The following is a 19,632-nucleotide window of genomic DNA, read 5'->3' on the forward strand; positions in this document are numbered from 1 at the left end:
CAGGTCTCTTCTCCCAGTATTTCCATCACAGTAAATGCTTTCCCATTCATGGAGTTGTTAGGCCAGAAACCCTGGAAAAAATCTTTGATTTCTTTGATGAATTTCATGAACAAGTCCTTTTCTTTAACTTTAAAAGTATGACAGTTTCTTAACCATTCTACTCCCACCATGTTTCATTCTTCCCCTTTAGACTTGCATAGCTTTCTTAAGGTCCCCACTCTATAATTTCCCATATAGTCTTTGCCTACCCATTAGAGTGACCTGTTTTTGAAAACACATATAAACTTGATTGTGTCACTTATTTGCTCAAGCCCATCCTGTGGCTTCCCGTCATACTTAGAATAAAGCCCACAGTCTTTATCCTATCCTGACCTACGTGATCTTGCTTCTGCCTAAATCTCTGTGGCCTCATCTTCTTCCAACCTTCTTTGCTCGCAGCAGTCCAGTCTTGTTGGTTCTTTTAATAAACTATCTTAACTTTTCAAGCCTTTGTACTTGCTGTTTTCTCTGTATTCAGTTGTTTCTCTACATTGTCACATGTCTTACTTCTTACCACCTCATTCACATCTGTGCTTAAATCTTCTGTCAGAAAGAACTTACCATTCTAAAATACAGAATTGCAGTGTTTTCCCACATATGCCCATGTATGTACAGCATCTTCCTGATTTATTTTTCATCAAATCCCTTACATTGACTTGAAATTACATATTTGTTTACTTAATATATTGTCTGCCCCACTAGAGGATAAACTGTAAGAGGGCAGATAGTTGTTAAATACCCAGCATTTTAGAACAGTGGTTAATAGTGGGTGCTTACCTGTATAAATGAATAATCATTAACTTGGAGTCTTAAAGAATATGAATAAAGAGGTATAATAAATTGATATATAAATTGATGAGTATGAATAAATTGATATAATCTTAGAATAATATGAATAATCAATATAAGACTGATTGGCCCTAACCTTCCTTGGGGTGGAGTTTACTACCTTTAAGTCATTAATAGCTGTCTTATCACATATTGTGCTCCACGGCTATAACAGTAAGATTGATTTGCACAGAGTCTCTTGCATAATGGAAAGACCATCATCAAGAGTCTTGTCTTTCTGTACTGTCCTCACTGAACATTCAGCAAGTACTTATGAGTGGTTATTCTTTTTTTTTTCTTTTTTTTTGATTTATTTATATATTTATTTGAGAGAGAGAAAGCGGGCACCTGTGCACGAGCAGTAGGGAGGGGCAGAGGGAAAGGGAAGGAGAATCTCAAGCAGACTCCTTCCTGATTGCCGAGCCCAAACTGGGACTCCATCTCACGACGCTGCAATCATGACCTGAGCTGAAATTAAGATTCGGACGCTCAACCGACTGAGCCACCCAGGTGTCCCTTGAATGGTTATTCTTAAAGGCATTGTACTCGGTGCTATACAAAATGCAAAATTCGTGTCCTGAACATGTTTACCATTGTGAAAGATAGACTGATAAAATAAGGGTTAAAATCTGGGGAGAGGATTGAGGCGGGATTCTAATTCTGCTGTGAGGAGAATGGAGTTGAGGAGGATAGGCAAAGCCTTTTTTTTTTTTTTTTTAAACCATATGGTGCACTCATTAGATTTTTTTTGCTTCAGAAGATCTGGTATAGAGTCTAGGATTCTCTATTTTTTAAAACTGTCTCAGGCAAGCTTGACAAATAGGCTGGTTAGTGGGAGAGAGTACTTTAGGGCAAATAAATGGTTTTTCTTTTCAGAAACAAGAAAAAAGTTCCCCATTATTCATGCATGTCATTACCTGTAGTTTCTATAGGACAAAAAAAATTGAGTCATCAAGTATATTCCTTTGCCAATTTTATTTTTTTTATTTTTTAAAGATTTATTTTTATTTATTTATTTGACCAAGAGATAGAGCCAGAGAGCACAAGTGGGGGGAGATGGGATGGCAGAGGAAGAAGGAGAAGCAGGCTCCCTGCAGGGAGCCTGATGCGGGGCTCTATCCCAGGACTCTGGGATCATGACCCAAGTCGAAGGCAGACGCTTAACCAACTGAGCCACCCAGGCGCCCCTCCTTTGCTATTTTTAAAACAAATTGTTGAATTAATGGTTTAATGAACAAGTTGAGGAAATCTTAAGACATTCCATGTTCTTAGACAAGAAGACGTAACAGCTTAAAGATGTCAGTTCATAACATAGATTATATATTTAACATAATCCCAATAAAAATCTCTACAGTTTTTCTTGAGGGAAGGGTGGAATAGACATGATGATTCTAAAATCCATTTGGTAAAAGTAAATGTCATAAAAGTTTGGAGAAGAGCAATGCGAAAATACTATTCTAGAGTTCAGAACTTATTATAAAGCCCTAGTAATTTAAAAAATGTGAATAAACTGATAGAACAATTTTTTATCCGTTAAATGTTAAATTATGTGAATTTGACACAACTAAAAAGATAGGTCAAATCAGTGGGGGAAAGATAGGATTATTCAAGTAATAAGTTGGTAAAAATTAAAAAGTTCTGTATTATTAAAAAAAAGACCTGACAAGTTGGGAAAAAATACTTGAACTCATCACAGTGAAAGGACCAGTCTTACTGATAATATGAAGTGGTCCTAGAAATACATGCATAAAAGACCAACAACCCAATAGATTATAGTCATAAAATTCAAAGAAAAGGTGATGAGATTGTATGAAAAATGTTTATTTCACTCATAATTATAAATCGAAACTATATAGAGAGAGCATTTTTTTTTTTTACTTCATTGATAAAAATTTATCAGTTTAATAATACACTTTTGAGTCTCTGAGGAAACCGATACCCTAATATATTTTTAGTTGTAGTGTCAATTGATACAACGCCCACTGAAGACATTTGGCAGTATCTATCATTACAAAATCAACCCAGAAATCCTACATCTGGGACTTTATCCTAGGGGTATATTTGAAAATGAATGAACAGTGTGTCATTGTTTGTAGTGGCAAAAACCTGTCAGAGTTGAACTGCCCATGGATAGATAGGGAACTAGTTAAATAAATTATAATTACCCCATACATTAAATACTATGTAGATTTAAAAAGAAAGTTAAAGAATGCTCCACATACTGATATGTTAGGTCAAAAAAGAAAGGTTCAGGACAGTGTGTATAGTATGCTACCTTTTTTGTTAAAAAAAGGGAAAAATAAAAGCATGACTTTGTATTTCTTGTAACTACAGAAAGAAACTAGAAAGATACATGAGACTGTCAAACAGTTATGTAGGGTGGTGAGAACTAGGTGGATGGGGACTGGTACATCCTTTTGTTAGTTTCATTATTTTGAACCATTCAAAAATTAAATGATTTAATTTAAAAAATATTTTTTACCAATTGTGAATAACTAAAAATTGCATTTTTTAAGGTGAATGCTAACTTAAAAAAAGCGTTTTCCTTTATACATATATGTTTATGTATTTATGTTTAGATACATTTTATGTTCATGTGTGGTAATTAACATTAGAGTATATGTTCTTTGAAGTGACCAGTTGATTCCAGATTCTCACAATAATTTGTAAGCTAAATTATTAAAAATTTGTCCTTTTACAGCCTTTTAAATACAGATTAATCTTTTATAATGTTTTTATAAAACGGCTTTAAAACTTTTTTTCCTGGGGAAATCACTGTATATAAAGTAAGAAATAACAAATATTGAGCATTTCACTTGTAATAATGTCAAGTGTATGTGTTCAAATATTGGTCTTCTCACATAAATCTTTTTAAATCTTCAGCAACATCAGCAAGCATAGACAGAAGTGCCCCTCTAGAAATAGGTCTTCAGCGATCTACCCAAGGTACATTTTGTCACATATTTATATTGAACATTCAAAAACTTACTCCAGAACGATGTACTTACTTACTTTTCTTTTCTTAAAAGTGAAACGAGCTGCAGATGAAGTTTTAGCAGAAGCAAAGAAACCACGCATTGAGGTAATGGGACTTTATTTTAAATGTGAATTGTAGTGTTACAAAATTGGGTTTGTATATGAATAAGAATTCTTTCTCATAGTAGTCCTAGGAGCTTTTTTTCTGGAAAAATTGTTGTAGTATAATGAATGTTTGATTAATAGTAGCTTGAGCTATAGTTTGAGATCTCTTACATAAGCTGTGTGTTGGGCAAATCACTTTCTTTTCTTTTATATACTTATTGACGAAAGTGTTGGGCTAGGTCAGGAGTTGGAAAACTTCTTCTGTAAGGGATCATATAGTAAAGATTTTAGGCTTTTTGGGCTGTTTAGTGTCTGTCCAATTATTCCACCCTGCTATTATAGTGTGGAAGCAGGAAGAGGCAATACATAAATGAACTGGCAAGGCTGTATTCCAGTAAAATTTTATTTTTTATTTTTTATTTTTTTTAAAGATTTTATTTATTTATTTGACAGAGAGATAGAGAGAGAGCACAAGTAGGCAGAGAAGCAAGCAGAGGAAGGGGGAGAAGCAGACTCTCCACTGAGCAGGGAGCCCGATGCAGGGCTCGATCCCGGGACCCTGGGATCATGACCTGAGCCGAAGGCAGACGCTTAACCGACTGAGCCACCCAGGCGCCTCTCCAATAAAATTTTATAAAACAGATGGTGAGCCTGCCTTTGGGTTGTAGTTTGCCTGCCCCTGGAATAAGATGGTGTGAGAATTTGCTTCGCTCTTAAGAACTGTGAACATGAAGTGCTTATTACATTTATTTCTTAAAATACTGGTGTATGTTAGGGGGTACCTGGATGGCTCAGTCAGTTGAACATCTGGATGGCTCAGTCAGTTGAACATCCTACTCTTGGTTTCAGCTCAGGTCATGATCTCAGGGTCATGCACTCAGCTGGAGTCTGCTTGAGATTTTCTCCCTTTGCTCTTCCCCTTCCTTGCGTTTGCCCCTTCTTTCTAAAATAAATCCTTAAAAAAAATACTGGTGTATTAGGTTGCATGTTTTTTGTAGTGTTTTATAGCCAGCAAGTGGAATACTAATATTGGTAAATAAGGATAGTTCACATGAAATAGAAGCTGTATAAGAAATGCAGTTACCTTTAGAAAGAAAAATCGTTCAACAGCTAGGGTACTGCAGAAAAAAGTTAAATCTTAGAAATTAGCTATTTATTTAAATTTTTTAACAAGCGTCAGATCAGTTACATATAAAACCCCCTGACAGTGGAAGATTATGTACTAGAGGTACACTTAACATCTGAGAAATGACTGAACTGGTCCATGTATCAATTAATAATATAGAAATAACACTTGTAGTCATCACTAATGTTAATATTACTGGAAACCATAAATCTTTCCCTTTCACACTTGTATAAAAATCAAATAGTTGTACCTTTTGCCTGCTACATAAACAACAAAGCTAAGGATAAAAAGGTAAATGTTAAAGGGACAGGGTTGTTGGTAAGTATGTTCTATATAATCATTGACAGAATTTGATGCTAAAACAGTACAATTTTATTTTAATTAATTATAAAACAATTTTAATTAAGCATACTCTGAGACATGGACTTGATGTATTTTAGTTAAGGATCATAATGATAATTAGCTCATTGTTTCTCCTCTGTTCCGGGTTACTTTTGTATACTTTATGTATATTAACTCATGTAATCCTCAACCACAACCTCCTGAAGTTGGCAGTACTATGCATGTCATCAATGAGCAAACAAACCCCTCAGAGAGAGTAAGTTATTTGTTGATGTTCACAGAACCAAGATTGGAGCCCAGACTATCTGGCCTCTAGCCATTCTACTATATATACTGACTACAAATTTTGTAGCAGTAAAACGAAAGTTTTCACCAGCTCTATCTGTATGAAAGAAGGTTGTGACCCACTGTGAACAAAATGAGTGAATTTAGACACACTACTTATTTGGAAAAATCTGAATTTACAGTTTAATTATTTGAAATAAATCGAACATGACAAAAATGCTAATTTGCTAGGATACCATTAACTTGAAACATCAGCAAGAATATCATAATAAAATTCTTTGCAGAGTATTTATAGAGTTAAAATGATTTACATAAACAACTATGTTACATAAACAGTTTTCAGTTCAGTGTATATATATTGGGAACCTGCAAGGCACTGTGCTAGGAGAAGAACCTTGAGGGCAGAGATTCTGATCTAATCTGATTAAAATCTAGGCTGCAGTTGTCTTTAAAATCAGTAGTTTCCCAAGGAACTTGAGTAATTTGTGTTATACCTTCATTACAAATGGCTAAAATTTAATGCAATTTGCTTAAATACTATCTTTGCATTCATGTCAGCAAAATGTTTTAAATGATAGGTTAATATTAGAGCATGAATTGGATGGAGCACAACATTGAATATACTGCTGCTTTTTATACAATATCATATTTTGTTAGCCATAGACACTAACTCTGTTCCTTAGTTTTCTCATTTGTTGAATGTGGGCATTGAACTAGATCAAGTTTTGTTTTTAACCGAACACTTTCCAGACTAAATTTTATCTGAAATTCTAACATGCAGGTTAGAGAAAAGCTGAGCTACCAGGGTTGAACTCAGAGAAGTGGCCCATGAGGCACTTTGTAGGAAATGCCTAATGTTCTAAGGAACATGTTTTGAAAACATTCAAGTTTCACTTCTGGTCATTAGAAATTCTGATGGATTCAGGACCTGGGGCAACAGGTGCAAAAAACTGTCTCCAAAATGAAATTTTTTACTGTGTTGAAGGCTTTTCATAAAATTTAGTGATAAATTTTCCTGAAGAGAAGGAATTTATTTGTGGTATAATACCTTTATGAATAAAAATAGGTATGATACATTACGGGAAGAACGTTTAATCATAGAAAAAAGTTGCTGAAGTTCTTTGGTAAGCTTTTAATCAGTTCTACTCTTATGTGATCCAACATGTATTTATTATTGTTGTCTTTATGTAACTAGAAGTAATCTTAAAATCAAGCTGACTTAAGGCAGCAATGCTTGGCATGTTATAGGCAGGAACTTATGTAAGGAAAAGTTACATGTTTTTTTGTTGTTGTTTTTGCTCTACAAGTTAAATAAAAATGTGCAATATTCACTAACCGGTGATTATTTTCAGGATGAAGAGTGTGTGCGCCTTGATAAAGAGAGATTGGCTGCTCGTTTGGAGGGTCACAAAGAAGGGATTGTACAGACGGAACAGATTAGGTAAGATTTTCTTTAGTAGAAAGTGTTAATTGTATATGGAAAAGGAGATATCGATATGTTACCTACATTTACCTTTACCTCTTGCATTTATTATGTGCTTCTGTGCCCTAAGTTCAAAAGAAGATGTGTGGGCATGTTTTATGGTAGGGGAGACTGAAAGTTAATTAAGCTTTCCGGAAAGCCTTCTTGGTTCTATTACCATATTGATCTTCCCTTTTTTAAAATTACTCCATAACCAAGTCTCTCATTTATTTTGTCATCTCTTGTTGATTTATAGCAGAGGTCAGCAAACTTTTTTTGTGTAGTGGCATATAATTAAATACTTTCAGCTTTGAAGGTCACATGGGGGTTTTTTTGGTAACTAATGCTTGTGGTAGGGAAAGCAGTCTATGATTGCTTCATTCATAAAAGAATTGGCATGGCTGGATTTGGCCTGTAATATTTTGTTGATCCCTGATTTTTACTATAATTGGAATCACTTCATAATTTTTCCTTGGCACAATATAATGCTTTGGAAGTTCTATCCAAACTTAAAAATTCAATGCCTAGTTTTAAAAGCTTTATTCAAGATGACTGACATAACAATAAGCTGCACATATTTAATATAAGTTGATAAGCTTTCATATATATATACATCTGTGAAACCATCATCATAATCACCATAATGAATATAATATCACCCGCATAAATTTCTTGTGTACCTTTATGATTCCACACTTCTACCTATCCCCACCTCCTTTCCTCTCTAGGCAACCAATTATCTGCTGTTGCTATAAATTAGCTTTTTCTAAAGTTAAGTATAAATGGAATTATGTAATACGTACTTTTTTTGCGGGGGTCTGACCTCTTTTACTTAGCGTAATTTTTTGAGATTCATCCATATTGTTGGATGTATCAGTTCATTTTGTTATTGCTGAGTAGTTCATTCTGTTCCATTGTACGGACGTAACACAATTTGTTTTCCTAGGCAACTGTTTATGGACATTTCACTTATTGCTGTTTTTTGGCTGTTGCAGCTAAAGCTGTGGTCATTTGTGTAAAAGTTTTTTATGGACATATGTTTTCATTTCCACTGAGTAAATACCTAGGAGAGGAGTGATTGAATTGTGTACTGTTACAGATCTGCCGTTTTAAGAAATCGTCAAACTGTTCAGAGTGATTGTACCATTTCACATTTCTACCATCAATATATAAGAGTTCTAGTTTCTTCACAGCCTTGCCAACACTTAGTGTGATCAGGCTTTTTAATTTTAGCCATGCTAATAGGTATAAGATGGTTTATCTTGCACTTACAACATGATTAATGATATGAGCATCTTTTTGCATGCTTATTTGTCATCTTATATCATGTTTGGTGAAGTGTGTTCAGATTTTTGTCCATTTTTTCTTATTGGATTGTTTCCTTATTATGGAGTTTTGAAAGTTTGTTGTATGTCCTGGATAGAAGTCCTTTTCAGACATAGGCTTTGCAGATACTTCTTCCAGTCTGTGACTTGCCTTTACGTTCTCCTAACTACCTTTTGAAGAGCAGTGTAATTTTTATGACATCTCACTTGTCAACCTCTTCTTCTGTGAATTGTTTTGGTGTTATATCTAAGAAATCTTTGCCTGAGCAAAGCGAACAAAGATTGTCTCATATTCTTTTGTAGAAATTTTTTAGTTGTAGGTTTTACATCTAAGTCTATGATCTATTTTCAGTTAATTTTGTGTGTGTGGGTTATACATCATGGATCAAAATTCATTTATTTTTTTATGATCTAGATATTGAAGTTCAGTTTTGTGCATGTGGATAACCCAGTTATTTAGCATTATTGGTTTCCAATGAATTTTCTTTGCACTTGTGTAAAAAATCAGTTGTTCATGTGTAGGTCTGTTTTTGGAACCATTCTGTGCTGTTGATCTGTTGGTCTTTTTGCCTGTACCAAACTGTTTTAATGATTGTTTATAAGTTTTGAAATCAGATAGTGCTAGCTTTACAACTTTGTTCTTCTGTTTCAAGGATATTTTTGCTGTTTTAGGTTCTTTGCATTTTCACATGAGTTTTGGAATTAACGTGTTATTTCCTACAAAAAACCTTACTGGGATTTTGATTGGGATTGCATTGAATCCGTAGACCAGTTTGGGGAGAATTGACATCTTAAAAATATTGAGTCTTCTGATTTATGAACAAGATGTATTTATTTCCCTTTTTTTTACTGGAAAGATATTTAGAGCTTCTGTAATTTAACATTTCTTAATTTTCAGTATATAGGCCTTATATATCTTTTTGTCATATTTCATACTTTTCGATCCTGTTATAAGTGATATTTTAAAAAATATTTCAATTCTTGACTTATTGCTAGTATAGAGATACAGTTGATTTTTGGGTATGGATCTTGTATCCTGCAATCAAGTTAAACTCATTGATAAGTTCTTGTAATTTTTTTTGTAGCTATCATTAGCTTTTCACATAGATAATTATGTTGTCGAGACATAAAATATATCTTTTCTTCCCCCCCCCCCCCTTTTTCTCTTTCTAAACTGGATGCCTTTTATTTCTTGCCTTACTGCACTGGCTAGACTTACTGATCCTCACTAATCCAATGTTGAAGAAGCAGTGAGATTAGACATTCTTGTTTTGTTCCTCATCTTAGGGGAAGCACTCTTTCACCATTAAGCATGTTAGCTTAGATTTTTTTGTTAGATACCCTTCAACAGGTTGAGGAAATACCTTTTTCCTTGTTTGCTGAGAGTTTATCAGAAAGGAATGTTGGTTATTGTCACATGTTTTTTTCTGATTCTACTGAAATGATCATATAGTTTTTCATTAATATGGTGAATTAAATTAAATTTTTGATGTTTGCACTTCATGGATAAATTTTACTTCATTATTTTATTAGTTATCTTGCCACATAACAAATTAACCTGAAACATATTGGCTTAAGCTACATATATTTATTTTCTCATGGTTTCTGTGGGTCAGGAGTCTTGGGGTGACTTAGGTAGCTTCTGTGATTTAGGGCCTCTCACAGTGTTGCAGTTAAGCTGTTGGCCAGGACTGTGTTCTCATGTTTAGGCTTGATAGGAGAAGGATTTGCTTCTAAAGCTCACTCATATGGTTGCTGGCAGAATTTAGTTCCTGACAGGTTGTTAGACTAATACTTCAGTTCCTCAAGTGTTATCTAGAGGACTCTTGGTTCTTTGGTTCTTGGTTCTTAGAATATTTCACAGTATTACAGCTTGCTTCATTAGAGTGAGCAAGCAAGAGTGCAAGAGAGCTGTCAAGCAAGATAGAGGTTATTTTTTTTTATAGCCAAGTCTTCAGAGTGACACCCTACCCTGTCACTTGTACAGCATTCTATTTGTTATAAACAAGGTTCAGTCCCTACCCCCACAGGAAGTGGATTACACATGGGTGTGAATGCCAAGAGGTGGATATTGTTTTAGTGGCTGCCTACCACAATCATGATGTATTATTCTTTTTATTTATTGTTGAATTAGATTTTTAAAAATTTGTATAGAATTTTGTACCAATGTTTTTGAGGTCTGTAGTTTTCTTGTAACGTCTTTGTCTTGTTTCCTATCAAGATAATTCTGGTCTCAGAATGAGTTGGAAAGTATTTCCTTTTCTTCAGTTGTCTGGAAAAGTTTGTTTAGAATTGGTATGTCCTCCTGCATTTGGGAAAATCTATTGATGAAGCCATCTGTACTATAGTTTTATTTATTTTCATATATTTAAGGTAAAGTTTTCAACTGCATATTCACCTTGTTTAATAGTTAATAGGTCTATTCTGGTTCTCTCTTCTTTGAGTGTTTCTTTGAAAGAATTTGTCCATTTCATCTACATTGTCAAATTTATTTGCATAATGTTGTTCATAATGTCCTTTTAAGATGTCTAGAATCTGTAGCAATGTCCCCTCTTTCATTCTTTGATATTAGCAATTGGTGTTTTATGTGTTTCCTTATTGCCTGGCCAAAATTGACCAGTTTTATTGATCTTCTCAAAGAACCAGATTGGGATTTTCCTCTTTAGTTTTTTTTTTTTTCCTTCTTTTTTAATTCTTCAATTTCTGCTCTCATCTTTATGAGATCTGTCTGCTTACTCTGAATTTAATTTGCTGTATTTTTTATGGGTTTTTAGAGGGAAATCAATAACCTCAGCTTCCACTCTAAGTACTGCTTTAATGGCATCTCATATTGGTATGTTGTGTTTTCATTTTCATTCAGTTCAAAATTACTGTCTTAATTTCCCTTTTGATTTCTTTTACTCATGGATTGTTTGCAAGTGAGTTATTTAGTTTCCAAATACTTGGGATTTTCTGGAGATCTTTGTTATTAGTTTCCAATCTATTCCAAAGTATGGTTATATTTTATATGATTTTGAATCCTTTGGTAAGTATTAAAACTTTGTTTTTGGCCCCAAATGATGTCTGTTCTGTCGGTACTTGAATTTGTATTCTGCTGTTATTTTGGAGTGTCTTACTATGGTCAGTATGGTTGATAGTGTCAGTAGAGTCTTCTATATCCTCACTTGTTTTTTGTGTTGTATTATTAATTATTGAGATGGAATTATTGAAGTCTCTGGCTGTGGATTTGTCTTTTTCTTTGCATTTCTATCAGATTTTGTTCTCTGTCTACTTTGAAGCCGTGTTACTAGGTGTAAATGTTTAGGGCTATGTTGTCTTGATGAATGAATCTTTTTATCATTATGGGGTGACCTTTATCTCTGGCAATATTCCTTATTAAAAAAATCTACTTTTTCTTATATTTACCTACACACTCCTCCTGCTTTCTTTTGGCTTACATTAGCATAGTATATCTTTTTACCTTTTACTTTTTAAGAAACATTATGGTAAAAAACACGTAACAAAATTTATCATTGTAATATTTTCAAGTGTGTAGTTCATTGTCCTAAGGACTTTCATACTGTGCAACCATGTCCAGAACTCTTTTCATCTGAAAATTGGATTCCTTTTACTTTTAACTTGTGTGTCTTTATAGTTTAAGTACTTTTCTTAATGTGTGTAGATCTTTTATACTTAATGTGATTATTGATATGGTTTTAGTCCATTTTGCTTACTGTTTTTTATTTGTCTCTTTGTCCTATTTTGGGACTTATTTGGAATAAACGAATATTGGTTGTAATTCTCTTTTTTCTTGTTGTTGTTGGCTTATTACTTATAACTGTTTTGTTATTAGTGTTTGCTTTAGGGCTTTTACTATGCATGGTTTATAGCATCACAGTCTACCTGCAAGTGTTATACTCACTACTTCATGTATAGTATGGGAGCCTTAAAATGGTTTTCTTATGCATGTGTTGTAAGCACCAGTTTGCATTGTTCTTTTTTAAAGTGTTACCTTTTAAAGAGCTTTAAATAATAAGAAAAAAATCTCATGTATTTCCAGATACCCATTTCCATTGTTCATTTCTTTGTTCAGATCTATTTACCAATTTTTTTCCTTCTTCCTGAAAGATTTCTTTTAACATTTCTTTTTGGGCAAACCTGCTGATGATTAATTCTTTCAACTTTTGTATTGCTGAAAAGCCTTTATTTTTTTTAGGAATTTTTACTGGATATTAAATTTTAAGGTTTTTTTTTTTTTTTTAGATTTTATTTATTTGAGAGAAAGAGGAAGCAAGCACAATCAGGGGGAAGGGCAGAGAGAGCGGGAAGAAGGGCAGAGAGAGCTGGAGAAGCAGAGTCCCTGCTGAGCAAGGAGCCCAACTCAGGGCTCAATCCCAGGACCTTAGGTTCATGTTTTGAGCTGAAGGCACATGCTTAACCAACTGAGCCACCCAGGTGCCTTTTAAGTTACATCTTTTTAAGTACAGGTCTTCCTTGACCTAAGATGAATTACATCCTGATAAACCCATCCTAAGTTGAAAATACTGTAAGCCGAAAATGCATTTAATATACCTAATATACCAAACATCATAACTTAGCCTAGGCTACTTTAAATATGCTTAGAACACTTTCATTAGCCTACAATTGGGCTAACACAAAGCCTATTTTATAATAAAGTGTTGAACATCTCATGTAATTTATTGAATGCTTTACTGAAGGTGTAAAATAGAATGGTTGTATGGGTACAGAATGATTTTAAATGTATCAGTTATTTATCCTGGTGATTGCATGGGTGACTGAGAGCTGTGGCTTTCTGCCACTGCCAGGCATCCTGAGGGAGCATCGTACCACATACCACTAACCTGAGAAAAGATCATAGTTTGAAGTATTGTTTCTACGGAATGCATATCACTTTCATACCATTGTAAAGTTGAAAAATTGTAAGTCAAAACATTGTTAAGTCAGGACCATCTGTACTTTAAATGTTACACCACTGCCTTCTCGATTGCATTGTTGCTGATGAGAAGTCTGCTGTCATCCTTTATTTTCTTAAATTGTTAAATTTTTTAATGAAATGTGTCCTTTTTTTCCCTCTGGGTACTTTAACAGTTTTCTCTATTACAGGTTTTGAGCTGTTTAATTATCACACAACTTGGCCTTTTCTTCATGGCTCTTGTGCTTGAAGTCCATTGAGCTTTTGGAGGGAATTTTTGTGTTCATAATTTTTATTGAGTTTCGGAAATTTTTGGCCTTGTTTCTTAAAATATTTGGGTTTTTTTTTTTTCTGTTCACTTGACAGTTTCTATAGTTGTGTCATTCACTAATCTTTTCTTCCATAATTATATTTGTGATGTATTTGTAGTCTCCAACATTATATTTTTTTTTATCTCTGGAGGTTGGTTAAATATATAGTCCATGTCTCATTTAACTTGTTGAATATATGAAATAGAGTTATAAAAATACTTATTTTAATGTCTTTGCTAATCCTGCATCTGTGTCAATTTATAATTGGTTTTGATTTAGATTTCTCCTCATTCTGGCTTGTATTTTCCTGCTTCTCTACATGCCTTGTGATCTTTGGATACTAGACATTTTGCATTTTACCATATTGAGTGCTAGGTATTTTTGTATTTTTCTAAATTTTCTTTTGCGATACAGTTAAATCACTTGGAAACAGTTTGTTCCTTTTATGTCTTGATTTAAGATTTGTTATTTGGGCAGTGTTCAGTTAGGATAATTATTCCCCACCATTGCCTACACAAAACCATTCTGAGTACCCTACCTAATGCCCAGTGGATGTGAGGTTTTCAGTTTGGCTGGTGGGAACAGGAACTGTTCTTCACCCTCTGTGTGCTCTGGGCATTATCTCCTCCAATTTTGTTGGATGGTTTCTATACCTGACTCTTGTTTTCTCATAGTCCTGTGCTAATCAGTATTCTCCTGGAATACTTGATGGGCATCTTCATTGCAGCTCTTTCTTCTCAGGTACTTAGGCCTATGAATTCCAGCCACCTTGGTTTTGCTGGACTCTAGCACCATTTCTCAAATCAGGTAATCCGCTCAGTTTTGCCCGGATTTCCTCCCTGCGCCATTTTGAAAACTTACAGGTGGTTTCAAACTGCAGCATCCATAGGGCTCTTTATCTGGTTTTCGTTTGTCAGAGGTCATGGTCTCTCATTGCTTGATGCCAGGTATTTAGTAAGCTACTGTTTTACGTATTTTCACTGGTTGTTTGGAAGCAGGAGGGATAATCCGGTCCTTGCTACTTCATTGTAGCTGGAAGTAAAACTCCAATGATTGAAAGTCCAATTCACATTTGATTATGATTTAGAAAAGTATTTGGGTTTGATTTAAGTTATGCTGGTTTGCTTTAGATCTTAAGGTAAAATTGCACAGCATTGTATAAAATGAATCAAGTACTAGATGCATACTGAGCATCTGCTATAAAGTATCTTCATACCTTATATAAATAAACCAGTATACTATATAATACTACCATATTTAAACCTGCAGGAATTCCTGTCCTTTTTCCAGATGTTGTTTAAACATATTTCAAGATTGTCACCTTGTGATTAGAGTAATAATTTTGTCAACTGTTAAGGTACCCAAACCCTTTTTATTTTTATTTTTTAAAATATTTTATTTATTTGAGAGAGAGAGCATGAGCAGGGAGAGAGGGAGAGGGAGAAGCAGACTCCTTGCTGAGCAGGGAGCCAGATGTGGGGCTCAATCCCAGGACCATGACCCGAGCCGAAGGCAGATGCTTAACTGACTGAGCCGCCCAGGCACCCCTACCCAAACCCTTTTTAACTCTTTTTCTCATTTTGTGAAAAACGACACTAAACTTTGTGTTAAGTCTTTTTTTAATAGTTCTCAAAGTATAGCCCCTGTTTGCTATTTTGCCTGTTACTTGAAAATCAGGTAAAAAAAAAGAAAACTGCAAAATATGGTTTAATCTTTCAGATAGTAAAAGGATTATATGTTGATATGGCATATAAAAGCCTTCATCACCTATAAAATGGGTATGTTATATACATTATGAAGGTTTGAAACCTTGAAATAAATTTCAAGGAAAAGCTAAGCTTTGAATTCTTTACAGAATGAATTTTTGACACACAACCCCCCCCCAAGGTGGGGTGTGTTTTTGTGTGTTTGTATGTACAATTTGTGTGGCTAGAGAGGCATTGGCAAATAAAAGTCTGAGAAAATGTTAAGGAAAGCAGCTATATTAATGGGTTCTTCCTTTTGCGGGGTCTAGAGGGGAGATAAACACAAGTGCAGGGATTTTTGTTGCATTGACCCTTCTAAGAAGTTACTGATTTGCTCATAGAGTAATAATGCTATGTGGACTCTTGATCTTACATGATTAAATACCAAGTATGTAAGTTTTAGATAAGAAAATCTTAATTATTGCCACTTTTAAGGTTATTTTTTTACCAAAACCTATAAATGTAACAACATGTATTTATGATGTGCTCAAGAGATCTTTGCAATGAAAATTTAAAAAACGGAAATTGCTTTCAGGTCTTTGTCTGAAGCTATGTCAGTGGAAAAAATTGCTGCAATCAAAGCCAAAATTATGGCTAAGAAAAGATCTACTATCAAGACTGACTTAGATGATGACATAACTGCCCTTAAACAGAGAAGTTTTGTGGATGCTGAGGTAGATGTGACACGAGATATTGTCAGCAGAGAGAGAGTGTGGAGGACACGAACAACTATCTTACAGAGCACAGGAAAGGTAAAGTATTTCACTCATTCATTAGAGTGAGTATGTGTATCTCATCTGTGATTGGTTATATAGAACTGGCTAAAATTTGCTATTAGGATCAATTTTCAAGTTTTATCTCTGAAAGATCAGTAATAATGTAGATTTCTAAGTGGCCATATTTACCGTTTAGTGGTTGGTCACTGAAGAAGCTGATGTAAATGTCTGAATCACAGTGCCAGCCCCTTGATTTGCACCTCATTTGTAAATCCAGTGAATAGCCCAGTTTTCTTGTTGATCAGATTTTTGCTTTAACTTAATGAGGAGGGGATGGTGATGGCCAGCTGTGTGGTCATTAATATCGTTATTAATTTTTTTCCCACAAAGTAGACACTTAAGAAAATCAGCATTCATTTATTTGTGTATTTTATACATTATATCCTGTTGTGTGAATGTAGCAGTATTTATTTATTCTTTATTAATGGCGTTAGGTGGTTTATTTGTTTGTGTAGCTATAGGATTGTGGAATTTTTTTCTCTCCCTTTTCCTCATTTCCTCCCTTTCTGTCTCCTTCCCTCTCTATTCACAATTACAAGTAATGCATTAAAAAACATCCTTGTACATGTACTTCTGTGCATTTATGTGTATACAAAATTTAATTCCTAGAAGCAAATTTTTGGTTAAAGGAGATGTGTACTTTAAATTTTGAAAGATAAAAATTTGAAAGATAGTGGATGTTTAAGTATCTTAATGCATCTCCAAAAAGATTGCTTTGGTTCTGTTTCATTTACATATTTTCATTTGTCTTTCCCTCACCTCCCAATTTTCTCTTAAATGTTAATTCTCCACTGATGTGCAGTTGTTAATATGTTATGGTAAGAGAGTGTGTGGAAGTATGTGAGGTTACCAATGAAAGTGAACTTTAACTTTGGCCAAGGCAGACTGGTTTTATTTGCAGATTCTGGATTCTGGTCTTAAATTTATTGTGCCATATTAGTAGGAATTGGGTTACTCGAAAAGAGTACATGAAGGAAAGAATTTTCGTCCTTTTGTACTTTGTCATATTTTACAAAGTACTTGAGGTCAAGATTAGGAATCATTCCCCAGACCTTAGAATTATAGAGAAATCTGAGAATATAAATAAACTTCAGTTTTTGAATTTACAGTAAAATGATCTGTTGATACTCATTTTCATTGCATAATATGGCTGATAGTTGAATATTGCAACTGCTAATGTTCTACCAATGTTCATTATAATAGCCAAAAATTTTGAATCTTATAGTAAAGGAATAAAACATACGTGCTATGCTCCATCTTATTTTAGACCAAACATTAAATTTTCAAAAAACTGAGATGAACAGTTTTCTTTGAGCTCTAGGTGGCAGGGTTTTACCATTATTCCAAAACTTAGTGCTCTCATTTAAGTTAGTGTTGCCATCACAGGGTAATTTAAGAAATAAATTATAGTTTAAGAATTGTTTGGTAGCTAGGTTTACTTCTGTGATCATCAACATTTTTAAAAAACCAGAAACAGCTGTTTTGACTGATAGTCTTTCTGTATATGGTTTTCATTTTCTGAACACTAAAAAACTTTTTAGGTACTCAGTCCTAACAGACCCTATGATTTTATTATTATTATTATTTTTTATTGTTATGTTAATCCCCATACATTACATCATTAGTTTTAGATGTAGTGTTCCATGATTCATTGTTTGTGCATAACACCCAGTGCTCCATGCAGAACATGCCCTCCTCAATACCCATCACCAGGCTAACCCATCCTCCCACCCCCTCCCCTCTAGAACCCTCAGTTTGTTTTTCAGAGTCCATCATCTCTCATGGTTCGTCTACCCCTCCGATTTCCCGCCCTTCATTCTTCCCCTCCTTCTATCTTCTTCTTTTTTTTTTTTTCTTAACATATATTGCATTATTTGTTTCATAGACCCTATGATTTTAGATAGATCTTCATTATTACCAGGGATTAGGGCCTTCTTACCTTCTAAATTTCTGGAATAAAAGGTTCATGAGAAAAATAAGTATGTTCCTTTACAGTTATATTATTATTGCAAGCAACCCACATAAAGCAACCTGATTTTATAATGCCATTAAGAATATACTTTTAAACTTAAATAAGTTGTTGTTCCTTGTTGAAAAGTTGTTTAAAAGAGATCATTAAAAGGAAGATAATAATCCCCTGTAATTCTTCCACACAAAAATTGCTGATAACATGGATTCTTCTAGATTTAGAGTCTCACACACTGTACTTTATTATTTTTAAAGTATGAAATTTGATTTTCATGTATTTTCAGTGATTTTCGATTAAACTTTGTTTGCATTTGTCACTTTGTTGACTTTTGTACTGCTGGTGCAGAAGCAGTGGTTGGTTAACTCCTGGCATCTTGGCATGAATCAAGTTTTTAAAAATACTTCCCAATTTAAAAATCTTTTAAAAGTGTACAGTAACTCCTAACAAACAGTATTTTAAAATTTTCAACATCTCATATAAATTACAGCAATCTGAGATTAGTACTGGAGTTTATTATACTTAGAAGAAGTGTAGTAATTGATTTCGTTACGAATGGAGAAGCCTCTTGTGACAACAAATCTCATTTTTATTTCAGTAACTTGTTTCCTAGCTACATATTTGAATAGATGCAGAATATGAATATATTTATAGCCAGTTAAACAGTTTAAGTAAAATAAAAATAAATGAATAACAATATGTTTATAATAATTTGGTTTGGGGATCAATTTTTAGTAGTACTTCGATTTTTATTTGTGTGTATAGTAAAGAACACCTCAGTGATGTAGTAGGGAAGAACTAATAGGAAAAAAAAAGTCTGAAATTGTTTATTAAACAAACTTACTGCCTTGAATACTTAATTTTAAGTGGGCTAATTAAGATCCATTTATATTTTAGAATTTTTCCAAAAATATTTTTGCAATTCTTCAGTCTGTAAAAGCTAGAGAAGAAGGGCGTGCACCTGAACAGCGACCAGCCCCAAATGCAGCACCTGTGGTAAGAATGTGTTACTGCTTATATATTAATTTTAATGAAAATGACTCTTTTCAGTATTGTAATTTTGAAAACATCTCATCTTGAAGTTTTTAAATCAGTAGCTTTTTAAACCTTTTGCTGCTTCAATATTCTTGAAATATGTGAAAATCTTCCCCACCATTAGCACTTACACCGTGAGATCTCACCTCACACAAGTTAGATTGGCTGTTATCAAAAAGACAGGAAGTAAGTGTTTTCAAAGATGTGGAGCAAAAGGAACCCTTGTGCACTCATGGTGGGAATGTAAATTGGTGTAGCCACTAGGGAAAACAGCATGGAAGTTCCTCAGAAAAACTAAAAATAGAACTGCTGTATGTACCAGCAGTTCTGCTTCTGGGTATTTATATGAAGAAAATGAAAACACTAACTTGAAAAGATATATGCATCTTCATGTTCATT

The 19,632-nt window shown here is 33.9% G+C and overlaps 1 protein-coding gene across 2 annotated transcripts in view; it reads left to right on the forward strand.

The window, feature by feature from the left end:
• CDC73 (cell division cycle 73) overlaps positions 1–19,632 on the forward strand; it is a 113,255-nt gene that overhangs the window by 6,822 nt on the left and 86,801 nt on the right. For both annotated transcript variants that reach the window (XM_035010158.1, XM_035010159.1), the window contains exons 4-8: positions 3,751–3,813; positions 3,897–3,949; positions 7,054–7,142; positions 15,992–16,208; positions 19,096–19,194. In XM_035010158.1, the coding sequence (XP_034866049.1) occupies positions 3,751–3,813; positions 3,897–3,949; positions 7,054–7,142; positions 15,992–16,208; positions 19,096–19,194 (521 nt within the window). The remainder of the gene's footprint in view (positions 1–3,750; positions 3,814–3,896; positions 3,950–7,053; positions 7,143–15,991; positions 16,209–19,095; positions 19,195–19,632) is intronic.

Source organism: Mirounga leonina, unplaced genomic scaffold (assembly GCF_011800145.1).
Source record: "Mirounga leonina isolate KUSES-001 unplaced genomic scaffold, KU_Mleo_1.0 Mir_154, whole genome shotgun sequence".
Lineage (NCBI taxonomy): Eukaryota > Metazoa > Chordata > Mammalia > Carnivora > Phocidae > Mirounga > Mirounga leonina.